The sequence below is a fragment of the Eurytemora carolleeae genome, unplaced genomic scaffold, assembly GCF_000591075.1.
Source record: "Eurytemora carolleeae unplaced genomic scaffold, Eaff_2.0 scaffold119, whole genome shotgun sequence".
NCBI classification, from domain to species: domain Eukaryota; kingdom Metazoa; phylum Arthropoda; class Copepoda; order Calanoida; family Temoridae; genus Eurytemora; species Eurytemora carolleeae.
In genome coordinates, this window is record NW_019396072.1 from 366,150 (window position 1) to 385,101 (window position 18,952).

The 18,952-nt window shown below is 33.1% G+C and overlaps 2 protein-coding genes across 4 annotated transcripts; both read right to left on the reverse strand.

Annotated features, from left to right (window-relative positions):
- Positions 1–3,987: 3,987 nt before the first annotated feature.
- On the reverse strand, positions 3,988–10,011 carry LOC111712746 (transforming growth factor beta receptor type 3). 3 transcript variants are annotated; one of them, XR_002767530.1, is made up of 9 exons: positions 9,737–10,011; positions 9,190–9,409; positions 8,745–8,960; positions 8,372–8,469; positions 7,537–7,581; positions 6,494–6,776; positions 6,055–6,241; positions 4,472–5,868; positions 3,988–4,233 (listed from the first exon to the last, which is right to left on the reverse strand). XR_002767530.1 is itself a non-coding variant. In XM_023487457.1 (8 exons), exons 1-8 carry the CDS (start codon positions 9,976–9,978, stop codon positions 5,849–5,851), a joined length of 1,311 nt encoding a protein of 436 aa, XP_023343225.1. In that variant the 5' UTR covers positions 9,979–10,011; the 3' UTR covers positions 4,379–5,848. The 3 variants fall into 3 exon arrangements, 1 of the variants encoding a protein (XP_023343225.1); XR_002767531.1 differs by lacking the exon at positions 3,988–4,233 and having other exon boundaries at positions 4,379–5,411; positions 5,672–5,868; XM_023487457.1 differs by lacking the exon at positions 3,988–4,233 and having other exon boundaries at positions 4,379–5,868.
- On the reverse strand, positions 10,007–17,046 carry LOC111712899 (uncharacterized). The gene is made up of 9 exons (XM_023487654.1): positions 17,024–17,046; positions 16,159–16,277; positions 15,393–15,570; positions 14,798–14,884; positions 13,898–14,140; positions 13,183–13,351; positions 12,412–12,593; positions 11,903–12,091; positions 10,007–10,131 (listed from the first exon to the last, which is right to left on the reverse strand). Exons 3-9 carry the CDS (start codon positions 15,535–15,537, stop codon positions 10,007–10,009), a joined length of 1,140 nt encoding a protein of 379 aa, XP_023343422.1. The 5' UTR covers positions 15,538–15,570; positions 16,159–16,277; positions 17,024–17,046.
- Positions 17,047–18,952: the final 1,906 nt, after the last annotated feature.

Sequence of the window (18,952 nt, forward strand, 5' to 3'; positions counted from 1 at the left end):
GGGGGGGGGGGCTGACGACTCTCATGAGTCCTATGAGATTAATCAGTTATTTTAATGTTCGATCAAAATCCTATATTTCAATCAAAAGAACGGAGTTCTTGCCACAAACTCTGATTTTCTAATCTAATCCCTATATCTTTGCAACCCGATGTCGTAGACCTTAGATATTTCAAAATATGAATTGTGTTATATCAGTTAATCTAAGTTTGAAATATCAAAAGTCTACACCATCAGGTTGCAAAGAAATAGGGATTTAAAAATTTCAGGTTGTGGCAAAAACTCAATTCCTTTCTTTTTTTAAGGGGTGGGGAAGGAACAAAAAAGTCCAGTGGCGTACAAGAGCTTTAGTGCGGGGGGTGCACCTTATGCGCGCGTTAGCGCGGCGAAAGTTTTTTTTGTTCCCCCCCTAGAAGATTTGGTGTCCCAAAATTACTATTTAGTTTTTAAAGAACAGTATATCTTTTTGTTGATTATATATCACAGTTGTAATCAAGAAATGATATTTTGCCAAAAACTCCAAACTTATAATCCCTATATCTGTGCAACCATGTCGTAGATCTTTAAATAATTCAAACAATGAATTCTATGGAAAAGCCTAATTGTTTGAAATAAGGGTTACACCATCAGGTTTCAAAGAAATAGTGATTAGAAAATTTGAGTTTGTAGCAAAAACTTGGTTTCTTGAAAAATCTTTCCCCCTTTCAAAAATAAGTTTACCCCCCAGAAATTAGATGTTTGCGCGGAGCAGCAAAATGTGTATGGTTTTATTTACTAAATATTTGGATATGAATTGTACTAAACGATAAAAACATACCCCAGTTCAACAAAAATCATATTTTTCTACAGAAGTTTATAGAATTGTTAGCGCGGAATATCAAAACAATTTTTAACTGCTGAAATTTTAAGTAAAAAGAATTAAAAAGGATGAAAACTTGCCCTTTGCAAATTTTCCGGGTTTTACTTGCTGAATTTTTGTTTAAAAAATATTAGAAAAGGATGAATTAAGTTGCCTTTTAACATCTTATTTTTATTTTTTCCCCCACAATATATAAAATCATTTCATGAATGCGTTCCCCCACGGGTAGGGGGCACCCGTAGGGGGGGGGGTGCACCCAGTGCCCCCCCCTCGTACGCCCAAGTTAAAGTCGTACCAGTAATATGGGATAAAGAAACTTAACAAACAATATTTTCCAATTCTTATATCTCTGCAACCTGACGTTACAGACCTTTGACATGTCAAACTATGATCGAATTCTGGATAGGTTTGATGTTTATAAGTTTGGAAGAGATATAGGGATTATTAAATTACAGTTTGTGTTCAGTTCCATTGAACTTTTCCTCATGTCTGTATTGGAGTGATTTATTCTTCTAGAAAACACCGTCCTTACTCCTCAAGTCCAGCTAAAGTATATAAGAACTGTTAGGATTGAAGAAGCAAATGTTTTGAATTTCTAATTTGTAACCGGATACTACTGTAACCGGATACTACTGTAACCGGATACTACTGTAACCGGAGAGAAATAAATTAGGCAAAGCATTCAATATTTATCTATCGTATTAGAAAAATAAATTAGGCAAAGCATTCATTATACATCTATCGTGTTAGAAAAATAAATTAGGCAAAGCATTCATTATTCATCTATCGTTTTAAAGAAAATCTGTGTTTGAAATTTATAAATTTGGTTCATCAATTTAAACTGGGATTAAATACAGATTCAAGATTAAATAATACTGAGCACTCTTTCTAAACAAAAATATGTCAGAGAGCTCAATATACCTATATTATCATCTCTGTTCGAAAGAAAACACCTTACTGAGAGCTCTGTATTTCTATATTCTCTGTTTCTAAAAAAAATAAAGCTGCAACCTCTATAATCTAAATTCTTCCTGTTGCTGAGAAAACGCATTTCGGATAGCTCTGTAAACCTATATTCTCTTTGTTCTTGAACAAAAATAATTCTGAGACCTCTAAATATTTATTCTCTGTTCTAAACCAGAAATATTATTGAGAGCTCTATTCACCTATATTCTCTCTGTTCCTAAAGAGGAATATTACTATATGTATGTGTGTGCATCATTACAATGTGTAGATCAATCATACTTGAGATAAGATATTCCTGGAATACTTTACATCTCTTCATTCCTTCCTTCAGTTAAGATATATTTTTAATTTTCTTCTCTTCATTCCTTCCTTCAGTTTAAAAATATTCTTCTCTTAATCCCTTCTGTTTAGACATATTCTTACTTTTCTTCTCTTCATTCCTACCTTCCTTCAGTTTAGAAATATTCATACTTTTCTTCTCTTCATTCCCTTCTTCAGTTTAGAAATATTCATCTCTTCATTCCTTCCTTCAGTTAAGACATATTCTTAATTTTCTTCTCTTCATTCCCTTCTTCAGTTTAGAAATATTCTTACTTTTCTTCTCTTCATTCCTTCCTTCAGTTAAGATTTATTTTAATTTTCTTCTCTTCATTCCCTTCTTCAGTTTAGAAATATTCTTCTCTTCATTCCTTCCTTCAGTTTATAAATATTCTTACTTTTCTTCTTTTCATTCCTTCCTTCAGATTAGAAATATTCTACTAAATAGTTTAATATCTTCAGTTAACATAGTTTACTCATTCTTTTTTTCACTCTCTTTCATATAGTTTACTCTTTTTTAAGATTTAAACAAAATATTATTATTGTATGTAATAAATTGAATTTAAAGAAATTTGTTCTTTCCTTTTTTGGCTTCTTCTATGAATGGTAAAGAACACTGAAGGGAGAGGGGGGGCGGAAGGGATTTTAATAGTTGTGAACTATCAGGACGCTGATTTAACAGTTCGCCCATGCCATAAACTAGGATGTTTAATAGTTGTGAACTATAGGCACGCTGATTTAACAGTTTTCTCACCATAAACTAGGATTTTTAATAGTTGTGAACTATAGACACGCTGATTTAACAGTTCGCCCACCATAAACTAGGATGTTTAATAGTTGTGAACTATAGGCACGCTGATTTACCAGTACACTCATTATAAACTAGGATTTTCAATAGTTGTGAACTATAGGCACGCTGATTTAACAGTTCGCTCACCATAAACTAGGATTTTTAATAGTTGTGAACTATCAGCACGCTGATTTACCAGTTCGCTCACCATAAACTATGATTTTTAATAGTTGTGAACTATAGACACGCTGATTTAACAGTTCGCTCACCATAAACTAGGATTTTTAATGGTGTTGTGAACTATAGGCACGCTGATTTAACAATTCGCTCACTATAAACTAGGATTTTTAATAGTTGTGAACTATAGGCACGCTGATTTAACAGTTCGCTCATTATAAACTAGGATTTTGCTGTGTACTGCTGCAGTCCACTGACCAAAGAATAAGCGGGGTTTACCCTCTTTAATTTTTTTTTCTCTCTTTTCTCCTTTTTTTGCCGGCGAATACGATTAGATAAAAAACCAATATATAAAAAATATTTTAAACTATTATGACTAAAAAATAAATTTTTTAAAAATGCGAGTTGAAAATTTAGATGTTCTCCCTCCCCCCAATACCATTCTAAAATTAATTCATGCACAGGAATGAAGTCTCTGCCACTAATCCCTTTATCATTTCAACCCAATGTTATAGATAAAAGGTATCTCAAACTATGAATTCGGTTGGATTAAGTTAGGTTTACACCGTCATGTTGCAAAGATATATGGATTAGAAAACTTGAGTTTGTGGGAAGAACTCAGTTCCTTTCCCTCAACACTATCTATGATCCAACAACTCTTGTGATAAATATCTATTTTATTAAAGACAAGTTATTTATATTACAATGGTAACAGTTAACAAGCAGATGAAGTTAAACCGCTTAAACAAGTGGAAAAATAAAAGCTAGTTGGAATGTATATTATTAGCATAAATATTAAAAATATTGAATATTGGTAGAAAAATATCTATTTCTGTAGGTTGCAACTAAACTTCAGCTTTCAAGAGAGAAGAGACAAAAAACAAGTTTTATTTAGTTTTATTTTTCCACTTATCAAAGATGCAGGATAAATATATCTTTACAACTTATTTATAGAATAATTCAGTCTTAGGCCAGGCAAACAATTAAATAAATGTTATTGTTTAATAACTCCTCGATACTAGTCGGGAGCTCACCAGTATACACCGGAAACCAACCGGATATGGAACCACAAAAGTCCGCTTCCGAGCATAATTTATTTGTTGTCTGAGAACATATTTTTCTCTTTCTTTGACAGCAGTGTATGTAAAAAATACGTGTTAAATGTTTCTAGAACATAAAACAATAGAAATTAATTAAAATTTTTGCCGGGTTAATGCTAAATCAGAAATTCTTTTTATGCTGATTTGGTACATGGATTGCAATTCATTTAATGTTGCTTAAAAAATCTATTTAAAAATATCTGTTTAGTTTATAAAATTATTCTTAATAATACGCAATTTTTTGATACACGGCGCTACACATACTAAATAAAATGATGGATATCTTTATATCTTCTAAAGAAGAAAAACCAGAAAAAATAACTAGACTCATAACAATACATAAGTTTTACATGGATAATCTTTAATTTCTCTAGTGATGGTTAAGCAAATGGCGCCGAACACAGCAGGAATAGAAAAATAAAAATACTGGAATTGTATTTTATAAAATTGCTTGAACCGTAAAACTGGTCTACTTATAATGACCCAAAAGCCCCTTTACCAACGATCAACATCTTCTATTTTTAAATTTTGTTAATACCTATTTCAATTTCTTATATGTTCTCGGTACGGTACCCAATCTCATTTCTTGATCCTTATTTAAACCCTAAAGCTCCTTAGAAAATTTTAAACGCTATATTTTTTGTCTATATTCACAACCCCTCCCCCATGCGGTTAAAAAGAATTGCTTAATAATAAACTTGCTTAAAGTTTTTTTTTGTCTATATTGTATGACATCAGAACCGACTGTAGATATTTTCCCCCCTTACATTTACGGTTTTCAGATGTAAACTATTTACTTACAATGCCTAATTATTTAATATACCACTAAAAATAAAATATTTCAGGCAGGATACTAAATTCAAGTTTCAGGATATCAATATATCCTTTATGAGTAACTCTGTGTAAAGTATTTAAATATGGAATTTTTATATTATTTGTGTGAGTTCTCCCTCCAATGCCCAGTGTTGTGTTTTCTTCTATTCCTGGTGTATTCTACGGGAAAAGACTCGAGGTTTCACCAGGTTCGAGGTAAAAGGACAAGTGTCCAACTATTGGTAGAAAAGCGTTTAGTGATGAAGTAGTAGAAATAGGTTACATAATTGAGCCTACATGTATACGAAGTATATTTATATATATATATATAATGCAGCTTGGCTGCTTTGACCCGTGTTGTTGTTGTTACAGTTTTCTTCTTATCTTAAACCTTCAGAGCGTCCACTCTCCGACTATATATCTATTCCCAAACATTAAACTGTGTATATAAATTTTCTCCGACTTGATTCATACTTTTTGGTCCGGTTAATTTTGTAGAGATTCAACTCCCCTAGCTCCATAAGACAAAAAAAATTATAAATATTCGATTGATAAATCAGGGTTCAAGGAACTAGAATATATTAGTCTTTAAAGTGGATCTCTACTGGAACCTTGATCTATCTCTAGAATATAAAACAATTGAGTGGACACCCTGTCGGTGAATGGTGAGATGAAACCCTGCAAGATTAGAGGGGGCTAGCTAAGCGACCCCCTCATGTCAACGAAACCCTGGAAGAGATCCCTAAACAAAGGGAATTCTGATAAAGATTCTCTGAAAAGAATCTTCGGCTGAGAAGATTTCAGCTCCGGAAAATGAGTTCTATCTTCTTAGCTCAACAAAGGACATCCTGGAAATACGATTAAGCTAGAATTATTTTTTTGGGATTTCGTATTGATTTAGTCTAGGTTTGTTTAACGTCTTGTTATTTATAGTTTTCGTTGGATTAAAAAAAAGTAATTTTCCGCCAGATTATTTTTTATTTTTAATACAAAGTGTTTCTCTCTATCTGCTCTATATTTAGTGATTACTTTACCTGAGCAGTTTCCGTTTGCATCGGAGGAGCTTGGAACAGATTGGCAGTGTGTACTTAGCACTCTAGGTTGGTTCTGTAAATCAAGGTGGATAAAATTAGCTCGGACTGGATCAGATTCTTCGTCTCGTCTCTGCTGGGATCCATCTACACGTTTCAGCTCCGTGCCCTCGATCCGTCTCAACTGAATCTATAATTTAGGAGAAATATTTCAAATATTCAACATTTTCTAGTTTAACTCCTTTATAATTAAAAAATGACAAACCAAATGCATTTTAACAGTCGGGCGTGTAGGGGAATTGAGTCTTTGCCACACACTCTGATTAGTCAAACCATAAATTCTATTAGGTCAAATAATCTAAGTTTGAATTATCAAAGGTTTACACCATCAAAGACTCAATTCCTTTAGCAATTGGTGAACATCAGTTTAATTCAAACCTACCGTTTTCACTTTCTCTGCTTTACTATGAATAAACCAGAGAACCCCGGTCGAGCTTGCTCCCACCAGGAAGGAAGCTAAAGATATTGCTACAGCCACCTCTACTGTCACCCCAACTAGGGTTGACTGTGGTGCGTGAGCCCCATCCTGCTCCTCCTCAACCTGATCTAGGGTAGGCTCATGAAGGATGGGATCTGCGGCAGGTTTGATCTGACCGATAACATCTCTGGTGACCGGGAGTATCTGTAGAGGACCGCGGACAGTAACCTGCTGGATACTTGACTCTCTAGAAGTAAATTTTTATTATTGACGAGATCTCGAAATTTCAATATTTTTTTATTTCTTTTTCACTTTCGAGAGTTCGTACAGAATAAAGATATTCAAAATTCTTCGTAAAAGCTGCTCGTACAATTGGTAGAAACTTTGAAGTCTTTTTGGGATCAATGTCTTAACACGAAGTAAAATTTGCAGAAACAATTGCCGACAACGTGCCGAGATCTAATCAAATGATTTTACAAAAACCATTTAATAACAGATTTCAAACAGTAATCTATATTTGATGTAAACTCATGAAGTGTCTGTTAGTGTTTTATTACGAACTAGGATTTTAGCGCGCGCCCATCTTCTATTTCAATTGTTAACATTTTCTCTTTGTATACATTGTAAAACCAAAAAGAATATCGCGGATTTTATCAAAAAAAATTAATGGATTTTCAAATTTTTCAAAAATCAAATTTTTTAGAGGCAAATTTTTGAAAATTCGATCATCCATAAGCCTCCTCTGGGTTAACATTTTAGCTCGATTGGTTCAGTCGTTTTGACGTTTATTGGATACAAACAAACAGACAAGCAAAGTATATATATAGATGAGTTATACAAAAATGTTGCGGATTTTGAATATCATTAAAAAAATATTGATGCAAACACTAATTCTGAACGTAGAAAAAGTAGACCACGCTGATTAAACATTAAACGCACATTTTTACAAAACTTATTGGTGCGCATATTAAAGTCGATCTTGCGGTAATAACTGAATTGTTAATTACCTGTGAGTCCTACTAGCACTGCAGGATACTGCGGGATCCTCGCACCTTAAATATAAAAAAAATTAAAAAGATTTTAAAAATAAATTCAAAGTTGTCGTTTTATATGATATGTTGTGTAAAAACTTGTAAACTTTTAGTTACATTCAAAAAGAAAACACAGATTGAAATCCCTATTAGACCGTACCCGTGTTTCTTATGTCTAGATTAAAATGGACATCGTATCGTATCGTAATGTATCGTATCGTATCATAATGTATCGTATCGTATCATATTGTATCGTATCATATTGTATCGTATTGTATCGTATCGCATCGCATCGCATCGCATCGCATCGCATCGTATCGTATCGTATCGTATCGTATCGTATCGTATCGTATCGTATCGTATCGTATCGTATCGTATCGTATCGTATCGTATGATAAAGCTCGTCGTTTATATATGTACTACCTGAAGGGCCCGGCGTTGCCCATGGAAATTTTTTGTTTGTTTTTAAATAAGAACAAAATTTCATTTTTTAGCCTACAACACCCCCCGGCCACCCATGAGTGTCCACAAAAAAATTCAGCCCAATTGGTCCAGCCCTTTGGCCGGCTATACGCAACATATAGTTGACTGTCTTGTTTTATTATATGAATATATGCATTCTGTATTCTGTATGTCAGCTATAGCTGGCAAAACGACTGGAACAAATTGGCTGAATTTTTTTTTGGGAGTAAATCAATGATTATCCTGAGGGTTACATTGACTAAAAATCGTATTTATTTCCCACACTTTTAAAAATTCGACTGGCAACGCCGGGTACTTAAGCTAGTGTTTAAAAAACGTCTATTTTTACCTGAATATATTCCCCTGTGCTCCAGCACTAGTAGCAGAGCATAATCCCATTCTACACTGTAACCAAACCTTTCCTAGTGCTGACATATCCTCGCTGATCTAAAGAAATAAATAACAATTATAAAAATTGCCAGAATTATTGATACTTTTTAAATCTTCCCCCCTCCCCAATTAAAATTATTTAATTCTCTATTCTTAAACATTATTATCGCTGAATTCGATCTTTTGGGTGAAAATGCGTTTTTCTTACAGAACTTAACAAGACCTGTTAGACCCAATTAATTTTGTCTACCATTAAACGTCGAACATTTTTTCATAAGAATAAACCCCTCCAAGAATGCGATTACAATGTTTTTATAAACTTTGATAATCACCTTAAAAGAAAAGGCGGCATTGGCCGACGATTTGTCCCAATGCATAGTGACCTCTGGGTGGGCCGGGCAGCCTGCCATTACTAGCTTGAGGTCAGATTGTCCGGCGTGTGAGGATACCCTTGGACTACTGGAGAGCCAGCACTGCTCTATAGCCAGGGCAAGATAACGTACAGCGTTTATATGACTTTGAACGTAAAGCTGGTCATGAAGGGCAACCTAAAAAACAATGTTTAAAAAACTAAAACAAGTTTAACCTAGGAAAATATCAGAGCCTATTCAGGAAGATTTCTTAAACTGTGCTGCGTACAAAATCTCATCTAGTGAATAGTGTTTTAGTGATTCTATTCTGATGCCAAATGCAAGCAGCAAGTTGTTTGGATAATTACCAAATAAACAGTTAAGAGTATATTTATAATTCTAGAACTCCCTTGACCGTAGCGCTTACCGGAGCCGAGTCCAGTTTAGATTTGATCAGCTGAGTCGGAGTTCCAGCCTGGATTAGCTCAACCTCGATCCCATACATCTCATCTCCGGACTCTATGTTGTCCAGGTCAGGTTCCCTCTCCTCCTCCTCTTCCTCCTCAACCTCTACCTTCTCCTTCTCCTCCTCAACTACCCGGGATATACCAGGTATACCAGGTCGGAACTTACACAAATACGGAATCCTAAAAAATGTATTTAAACGGACTTTCAGCAAAATTTCAAGTGACTCTCAATGCAAGATGGCACTACCCGATTTACTTCGTTACCCTTGAAACCTCTATCTAATTAATAATCTCGTAAAATAATGATTTGATAAAAATGAAAGGAACTGATTAATGATTACTCTCCTCATCCTCTAAATTTACTGCCAGGTAAATAGCCAAAATTCAAGATATCTAAGGATTAACACCATCAGGTTACAAAGGTTTAGGAAAATTAAAAATTTGCGCTTCAGTTCCCGTGCTATCAAAATAATAATGGTTTTTGTTAGAAGACAATGTTTATCCTACCTGATCTCGTCTTCTAATCCCTGAACATGAAGGAAAAGATTGTTCTTGTAAAGCGGTGCTTCACCGTAGGTCATTGCCGTTGACCCACACGCTGTGCTGTGGGAGGACACTACGAAGTGCGTCCCGTTATCACGGGCCGTGCAGCTGGGGTCATTCAGGTTTATTTTTACAATACCCATCTCCTGGACCACAGAGGAGGGGATAGTCAGGGAGATCTTAGAGATAGAACAGGTCTTAGACATTGTGTTCTTTACAAGGTTCACAATGCTTTCAGGTATATAATAATATTAATAAACCTGAAATATTAGATTGTTGATCGTTGCTAAACTGAACGGGAAGAGTTTCCTTATCCCGGAGCAGATTACTCCGATCCCGTTCCAAGAATGTTGAAACCTCTGCAATATTAAGTTTATTTTTAACAAATTATATCGATATTTAAACGCATGCAAACTTTTACTTAAGAAAATAAAATTGCTGAAACAAAAGCAGAGAATAAAATAAATCAGTTCCTACAAATAGTTGAAAAATAGAATTAAGGAAAAATTTTCGATTTATTATAATATTATAATTCAGGTGACTATATTTTTTTTTCAGAATTAACCCCCCCTTGATTTATTTATTTTACCCAATGCAGAGAATAAAACCCTAACAAAAGCATACCTAACTTCTGTGAACAAAAAGACTTTTTAAAAAAGAGGGGGGGGGGGATTTTTCCAGAAAATGTTCACTAGATTTACTACTTGCCTAAATAGAAACTCTTCTTTTCAAATAGAATTTTTTATCTCAATGTTGAGAAACATTCTACTTCATTTAACAAAATAATTGAACAATTTTAAACTGAAACATATTTTCCATCAATCCGGAATATAATGTGAACAAAACACTTCAAATTGTGAACCAGTAAAAAATGATTTAAAATATTTCTTAACTATCATTATCCTTAACTATGGGAGTTTGTTTATTCCAATTGAACGTAGAAACAAATGAAAAAATCCAATAAACCGATGAAAAAATAAACAAATGAATTCAATATACCAACAGATCCGACTTATAAACTTAGCCATAAACAAATGAACCCTAATGAACCAACAAATCAAACATCAATTAACCAATTTAACAATAATTTACTAATAATTCCATTTAATAATCCTTTAAAACAATGTTGAAACGTAACATGTTCCAATGTATAAATATACCGAGGTACAAATATATTAATCAATGAGCTAATCGAATCATTTAAAAACAAATAAACCAACCAAATATTAAACTATTATACCAATCGTTTAAGAATAAATAAACTAAGATACCAACCAAACCTTAAATAATCGAACCAATCAATCAATAAACTATTGAATCAATCAATCAATAACCTGTTGAACCAATCAATCGTTAACTATTTAACCAATCAATCAATAACATAATAAACCAATTAATCAATAAGCTTTGAACTAATGAAACAGTCAACTAATAAACAAACAAATCGTTAAACTATTGAACAATTTAATCAATAAGCTACTTCCCCATTCAGGTAAACTATTGAACTAATCAATCAATAAACTATTTACACATTCAGATAAACTATTGAACTAATCAATCAATAAACTATTTAGCCATTCAGGTAAACTATTGAACTAATCAATCAATAAACTATTTAGCCATTCAGGTAAACTATCAAACTAATCAATCAATAAACTATTTACCCATTCAGATAAACTATTGAACTAATCAATCAATAAACTATTTACCCATTCGATAAACTATTTATCAAATATAATTTATAAGTTTTGATTATTTGAGTGTTGGCTGCTGACTAAGTATCTACTTGTAAATGCACAATAAATGTATATTTAGTTGAAATTTTAATATGAATAGTTTTTTTTTTTCAACAAATACCGATTAGAACAAAATTATTAAACATTATATTTTCAATTGGCTCATATTAAATTTTCTTTTGTGTTTTGTTTTTAGCTGAACCATAACACATAATTATTTTGTATTTTGTGTTTGAAAATAAATACTATAACTATAACTATAAAACAAAATCAATCAATAAAATAATTGACTTATCAATCAGTAAAAGAATGAACCAATAAGTCAGTTAATAACTATTAAACCAATCAATCAAAAAAATTATAAAGAATTCGAATATTCAGATAAAAAATGTACCTCGTCTAGATCTCGGAGGTATCTGTATCTGGAGAAGGTTAGCGCTGTGTACTCGAAGGTAGGAGAGAGGTAACCCATAGAGATCTGTGACACGCCGCATCAGCGCGTCAAAGTCTCCGGAGATTTCAGTCTTATCGATATTCAGTCTTTGTTGGGTGCTCAGAGACAGGGAGTCAACAGTATTGTTTCCTGTTAAATAATATACACTTCAGAAACATCTTCCAACTTAATTTTTTACAAAAAAAAAATCTATTTTTCCAGAAGCAGAAGTTATAGAGCAATTTAAAGGAACTGAGTTTTTGCCACAACTCCGACTTTGCTTTTAGAAATTTTATATTTTAACATTAAAATAGTTTGATTTTGAAAAATCAAGTGTTTACATCATCAGGTTGAAAAGATATAGGGATTAAAAAATTTGAGTTTGTGACAAAAACCTAATTCCTTCAGAATTTTATATATTGTTAGCATTGGTATTAGAAGAAAGATATTTCAAGAAGAGAAAAAAAAACCTGCAGCAATTGTAAGGTTCCCAAGAACCTGATCAGATCTTATTTTCCATAAAACAGGACGATCACTCTTCAGGATGATTGTCATATTCCTCCTCTCCGAGTTATTGACAGGCTCCTGGCTCTCCAGGGTTGGCAGGATGTTCATCTCTACCCAATCCTGGTGCAGGGAGTGTCGAGGACTCCTGATAAAATATCTTGGATTAATTTTTGGTTCCAAGTGTAGACGGGGAAGGTTTTTTAGTACTCCTTAAAAACTGAAGTCATGACTGACAGTGCCCAAACCGTACGACCGATTTAAAATGAATTATTCAAATATATCTTCACTTTCAAATTTTTAAATATAATCGAACTTTACAAGGATTTACGAAATCCTTTTCTCTAAATGTATCCAATACCAACCTTTAAAAATCAAATGGTTTTTGAATAATTAAAAGATGATTAAAATTACTTCCCTTAGACACAAGAACTCGTTTCTAACCAGAATTTGAGATTTTATATTCCCAGAATTTTTAGACCTCATTGTGTTAACCGATATTTCAAACTACATTTAACTACATTTCATTGATTTATCCGAATTAATAATTTGAAATACCAGAAGTCTACGACATCAGGTTGCAAAGATAAAAAGATTTTAAAAATAAAGTTTATGGAGACGAAGAAATGATTGCAAGATTGAGAAGTCAGGAATCAGTTAAAAAAGGAAAACTTTAAAGTTTAGTTTCTAAAGAACTAACACTAGACTAGGATAGAGAAAACAAATTAATCCAATTCCTAGAGGCGGAGGGTTGAGTTTTCAGATCTATAACATGAACATCATTAGGAAGAAGCCCTGCTGCCTCCTGATGGAAGCAACCAAAGGGCAGGATACGGGTGGTGGTGTATGCTCTGACAGCAGGACTATCAGAGTTCAGATTCAGGTCACAGGGTTGAGTCGGCAGATCTAAACACGGGACGGATAATAAAAACTTTTTATATTTTACAAATTTTTTCCCCCAAAAAATTAAATTAAAAATTCTTATTTTTAAACATTATTTTTAGAAAGAAGATAAGATTAGAAAAACAAAAAAATATTCTGCCTTCTAACGATGTTGGCCAGAAATAATCCGTTCCTTCTTAATTTTTAAAATAAAAAATAAAAAACTCCATTTAAAAAAATGTAATTGTAAGTGTATCGCTTTTTAGGGTAATTTAATTAAATTGAATTTTAAAGCAAAAATTTGTTCAAAATCGAGTCTGTATTTGAGAAATATTAATTAAATAAATGGTAGTATAGTAGTTAGGGGCGTATATTTTACAGAACGATTTTAGATGAATTGAAAAATGAAATTAAATTTGACCTCATGGAAAAGACAATAATTTTTTAAATCTTTTTGATTCTTTTTACCGAAAAATTCATTGATTTTTACAATTCAACGAAGAAAACCCTGAAAAGAAAGAAAAATTATTTTTGGAGAAAATATACACCCCTGATAGTAGGTATACTTACTTTGAGGTAGTTGAATAACTATTTTATTAGCTTTGTCTATAGTAGTGTAGGAGGTGATCAGCGAGGTATTATATTTCCCTGGTGAGTCCAGGAAGGAACTGGTAGATGGAACTCCTCCATCTTTAAGAACCACGTGGGACTTCAGGGATACAAGAATATTCACGATACTAAGTTTAGTTTCAAGTCTCCAGGTGGTCGGTTTACCAGAATCCAGGACGAGAGATACATTGTCTCCGAGAGTTCCTAGATAGTTTAAAGGTTGAATTTAGTCGTACTGTCCAGTCTGGACTATAGACTAGGTACTCGACACAGCACGTTTTATGCAACAAATGTAGCCAGACAAGATCACAGTGGAGGCAATATATTTTATTTTTTATTCGACGTGCTGTTTTAAATTATAAACAGTTTCAATATTCTACAGAGTTAAAGAACATAATTTAGAATTTACATAAATAGGATTCATATTTTATATACCCTATCTTTGCAACTCAATGTCGTGGACCTTTTTAAACTATTTTAAACCATGCATTTTGTTAGATCAAATAATCAAATATAGAAGTATCAAAGGTTTACACCATCACTTTGCAAAGATATAGGGATTATAAAATTTGAGTTTGTGACAAAGACTCTATTCCTTTGTCTTTTATCCTTTTGTTAGAATTTGTAAAATTTACAAACCCAAAATTGTAAATATTTAGTATTGCACACTTTTTATTTATGTTTAAGTTCCTATCTAAATTAGATATTTTTTAGCTTATTCATTTCTTTCTTTTCATTTTTTTTTCGTCCAAAACTTTGAACAGTACATCCTCAACTAAGCTTTTGTTGTGTTCTGCAGTGATTTGCAGTACATTGACCGAAGAAATAGTAGGGCTTTGTGGAGAGTGAGTAAATAAATACCTGATATTTGCAGATGAACTTGGTCTCCCGGAGTATTCAGTCTTATTACATGAGTAAATCCATCCTTAGCAGGAGCCCCAACACACCCTGAACAAAGGAAATCAGTTTTTATCACAAACCGTAATTTTTTATCACTACATCTTTACAATTGGATGTTCTAGGCTTTTGGTATTTCAAACTATAAATTATGTAAGATCACGTCTAAGTTTGAAATATCAAAGATTTATACCATCAGGTTGCAAACATATGGGGATTAGGAAATTTGAGTTTGTGGCGAAAAAGAAATAAAACAAGTGGAGAACGGCATCTTAAGGTTTCGTTTTTTTTTCTTGAAAATATATGTTTCTGAGGTTACAACCTTCGGACCACTAGAAAACATACGTTTACACCCTAACCGTTAAAGTTAGAGGTACAATTTTATTTAATGAGCACTGAGCAGGCCTTGAAAAGTTGGACTATGGACATGTTTCACACTCCCTTATCTCAGCTCTAAGGAAAAAATCATGGGAGGATGGAAAACACCCCCCCCCCCCATCTATATTAGACAAAAATAGCCCAATTGGGATAGGGTTAAAAAAATGAAAGTTTAACCGACCTATTGCATGTTGCTCCTCCTGAAGAAAGGATGAAAAGTACTGGGTCTGTAGCGGAGTATTCCGTCCACAGTACTGGGACGGAGGTTCAGCTCCGCCCCTGGCTAACAGTACAACCAGGATCAAGAGTAGGGTTGGATCAGCCATTACTCACCATCATAGTTCACGGTTTCACATAATCTACAAAAAAATAGATAAAAAATTTCTTTCCTGGTATCCCAATCCAAGCTTTTAACATTTGATTTATGTTTTATGATTTATTTCCAATTCAAGTAAAAATACTCAGTTCCGCCGACTTTTATAATCTTCTACTTGTAAAAAATTCGATTATTTTGCTTACTGATTCTGTATATCTATGATGAAGACGATGAAGACGACTATCGATCTCAATTTTGATTTTTATCAAGCTGTTAGACAGCACGGATGCATAAAAACATAGAAGTCAAGAGAAGCTGTCGATTAAAAAACTTATCTTTAATTACTTGTGAACTTGTAATTCGAAAAAAGCTCCTGTTAACAATCTAACTTAAATAAAATTGTATTGATGTAATCGCCTACCACTGCATTTGAAAAGTATAACCAAATTCAAGATTAACTTTAACCGGTAACTTTCAAAAGATACCGTCGCAGAGCCGGTAGCTTTTATATTGACGGAACTAATTTAAACCATTCCAGCTCAATTGAAAACTTGAATTCGATTTTATTATTATGTTTAAAACATTCTTGACCCCCCCCCCCTTTATATAAATTAATTAATCTGGAAAACACCTCGTTATATCGAGAAAGCTAGGTTTCACCCCATATTTATCTGAAGATCCAGAGAGTCCAGTATTCTGTAAAGATGAGGATTGGTTCAACGTAGTTACTGGTTTTCATCAATTCAAATTCTGAAATGAAAAATTTAATTTGAAAATTGGTAAACTAGGACGGACCCATTAGTATTATAAAAGACTATAGTTCCTTTGGACTGTGGTGTATGTTGGATCTGAGTTTCACTTTAATGCCTTAATTAACTCTCAATTCATTATTGGATAAATAATATAAATATTTTAATAATAATTTTAAATGTTGAATTGAACTTAATGTTATAGGAAGTATAATTATAATTGTTTTCACTTAAGTAACAGGTTGACTATGTCAATTCAAAGTCCGTTTACCTTTTACCAATTTGCAAATCTATTAGGAATATTTCATTTTAAGTAAGCCACTTAACATTGCAATTAGAACCGTAAAATTTAGTTGAACAAAATATCGATATTTAAAGTACCATTAAACACAGAGAATTCACAAATCGCAGATAAATAATGCGATTTTTAGCACGCTGTTGCCCCATGCGTGCTCAAACGTTAATGACATTTCATTGTTTTCAATTGCGTACAAGGGCGGCCATGCTTTACACTGCTTTTAAGTTTTATTGCTTTTACGCACAAATAAGGTGTCAGAGGAACATACTGCCGGACATTAATCAAAGGTCGTCTTATTTGATTCAGAATCAGATTCAGAACTACAAATGTTAAAGTTCAAAATGATCTTTAATTTAACATTTAACGACCCTCTTTAAATTCTTGGTTTCCTTTTTGCAGATTGCACTATTTCATTTTTGATTTACATGATTTTATAAATTTTATCGAACCTGAATCCATGCAGTTCCTCCAGTTCCGCCAGTTCCCTTCCTCAAAATTTTCGCCAGGAGAAAAAAAATTATCAATAATTTAGTTAAATCAATGAAGTTCATACATATCAGAGTGATTAAAAGTTTTCATTATGATGTATGAGTATAGATCTAAGCTGCTCGAACTCATCTTATCTCAAATCGATAATTATCAGCTCTGATCTCTACTTAATCATATAGGCTTATGTTCTATTTATTCTCTGAATCCGTCCTGATCTGTTTTTCTTCTATAACTGTGCTCCATCCAAGATCATGATTATGCTACTTATTTTCGGAACCCGCGCCCTCACTAGGTTTGAATTACAAACTCTTTATACTGATCGTCCTAAATTACCTATTCCATCTTCTTTGAATCCGTCACTGGAGTTTTAATTCAGTCCTTATAGATTGACTATTTTATTTATTCCCGAGTTCCGTCCTACCTTTTATTTTCTTCACTGCGTCTTGAATTGATTTTTTTTATTCTCTAAATCTGTCCTATACTTGATCATGGGTTTTTTTTACGCAGCTCATGGTTTTTTCCTTCTTATCTTTAATTCGTCCCAGCTAAAATATTCTATACATTTTTTTAATTCTTATTATCAATTTTTTTGATCTTACATTGCTCGCATTTTAAGCTGAGGTAAGCAGTGTGTTTTTTGTCACTATCTGTGATTTTCTAATCCTTATAGCCTTCCAAACCAATGTCGTAGACCTTAGATATTTCAAACTGAACTTTGTATAGATCAAATAATGTAAGTCTGAATTTTCAAAGGTTTACACCGTCAGGTTGCAAGGTTATATCGATTAGAAAATTTTAGTTTGTGACAAAGATTCAATTATTTTATGATATTATCTTATTCTTGTTATCCGTCCCAGTCCAAGTTTGGTTTTAGTTTATCACCTTTTATTCTTTCCATCCGTCTCAGTTCAAGATTGGTTCCAGTTTATCATATCCTTTTATTCTTTTCATCCGTCCCAGTTCAAAATTGGTTCCAGTTAATCTTATTCTTTTATTCTTTTTAGTCCAAGATTGGTTCGAGTTTATCATATCCTTTTATTCTATTAATCCGTTATAGTTCTAGATTGGTCCCAGTTTCATATCCTTTTATTCTATCAATCCGTTATAGTTATAGATTGGTCCCAGTTTATCATATCCTTTTATTCTATCAATCCGTTATAGTTCTAGATTGGTCCAAGTTTATCATATCCTTTTATTCTATCAATCCGTTTTAGTTCTTTATTGGTCCCAGTTTATCATATCATTTTATTCTATCAATCCGTTGTAGTTCTAGATTGGTCCCAGTTTATCATATCCTTTTATTCTATCAATCCGTTATAGTTCTAGATTGGTCCCAGTTTATCATTTACTCTTATTCTATTTATCCGTCCCAGTTCTATATTGGTCCCAATTTATTATGTAATTTTAGTCTTTTTATCCGTCCTAGTTAAAGATTGGTCACAGGTCATGATATCTCTTAATTCTATTCTAATCTTCTGAACCGTTCCATCCCTAGATAGGTCCAAGTGTGTAACATCCGTATTTTCTATCCGTCCGTCCCTGTAGTCCCAAATTGGGCCCAGTTTATCATGTCTCTTTAGTTGATCAATTTGTACAAATCCTAGATTGTACGGTTGTACCCAGTTTTAACATTGTTATATGCCATCAATCCGTCCCAGTCTTAAACTTGTTTTCTGTTCGTCCCAGTCCAAGATGGGTCCCAACTTATATATTCTTTTATTCTTTTTACCCGTCCCAATCCAAGATTGGCCCCAGTTTATTATATCCTTTTATTCTTTCCATTCGTACCAGTCCAAGATGGGTCTCAGTTAATTATATCCTTTTGTTTATTTCATCCGTCCCAGTCCAAGTTGGGTTCCAGTTTATCGTATTCTTTATTCTTGTGTTAC

Coding starts and splice junctions, on each gene's coding strand:
- LOC111712899 (XM_023487654.1), bottom strand. CDS start 15,537: ATGGCTGATCCAACCCTACTCTTGATCCTGGTTGTACTGTTAGCCAGG. Junction 13,352..13,897: donor AGTTATTCAACTACCTCAAA/GTAAGTATACCT, acceptor TCCCGTGTTTAG/ATCTGCCGACTCAACCCTGT. Junction 10,132..11,902: donor ACCTCCGAGATCTAGACGAG/GTACATTTTTTA, acceptor TTAATATTGCAG/AGGTTTCAACATTCTTGGAA.
- LOC111712746 (XM_023487457.1), bottom strand. CDS start 9,978: ATGTCTAAGACCTGTTCTATCTCTAAGATCTCCCTGACTATCCCCTCC. Junction 9,410..9,736: donor GGATTAGAAGACGAGATCAG/GTAGGATAAACA, acceptor TACATTTTTTAG/GATTCCGTATTTGTGTAAGT. Junction 8,470..8,744: donor ATGCCGCCTTTTCTTTTAAG/GTGATTATCAAA, acceptor TTATTTCTTTAG/ATCAGCGAGGATATGTCAGC.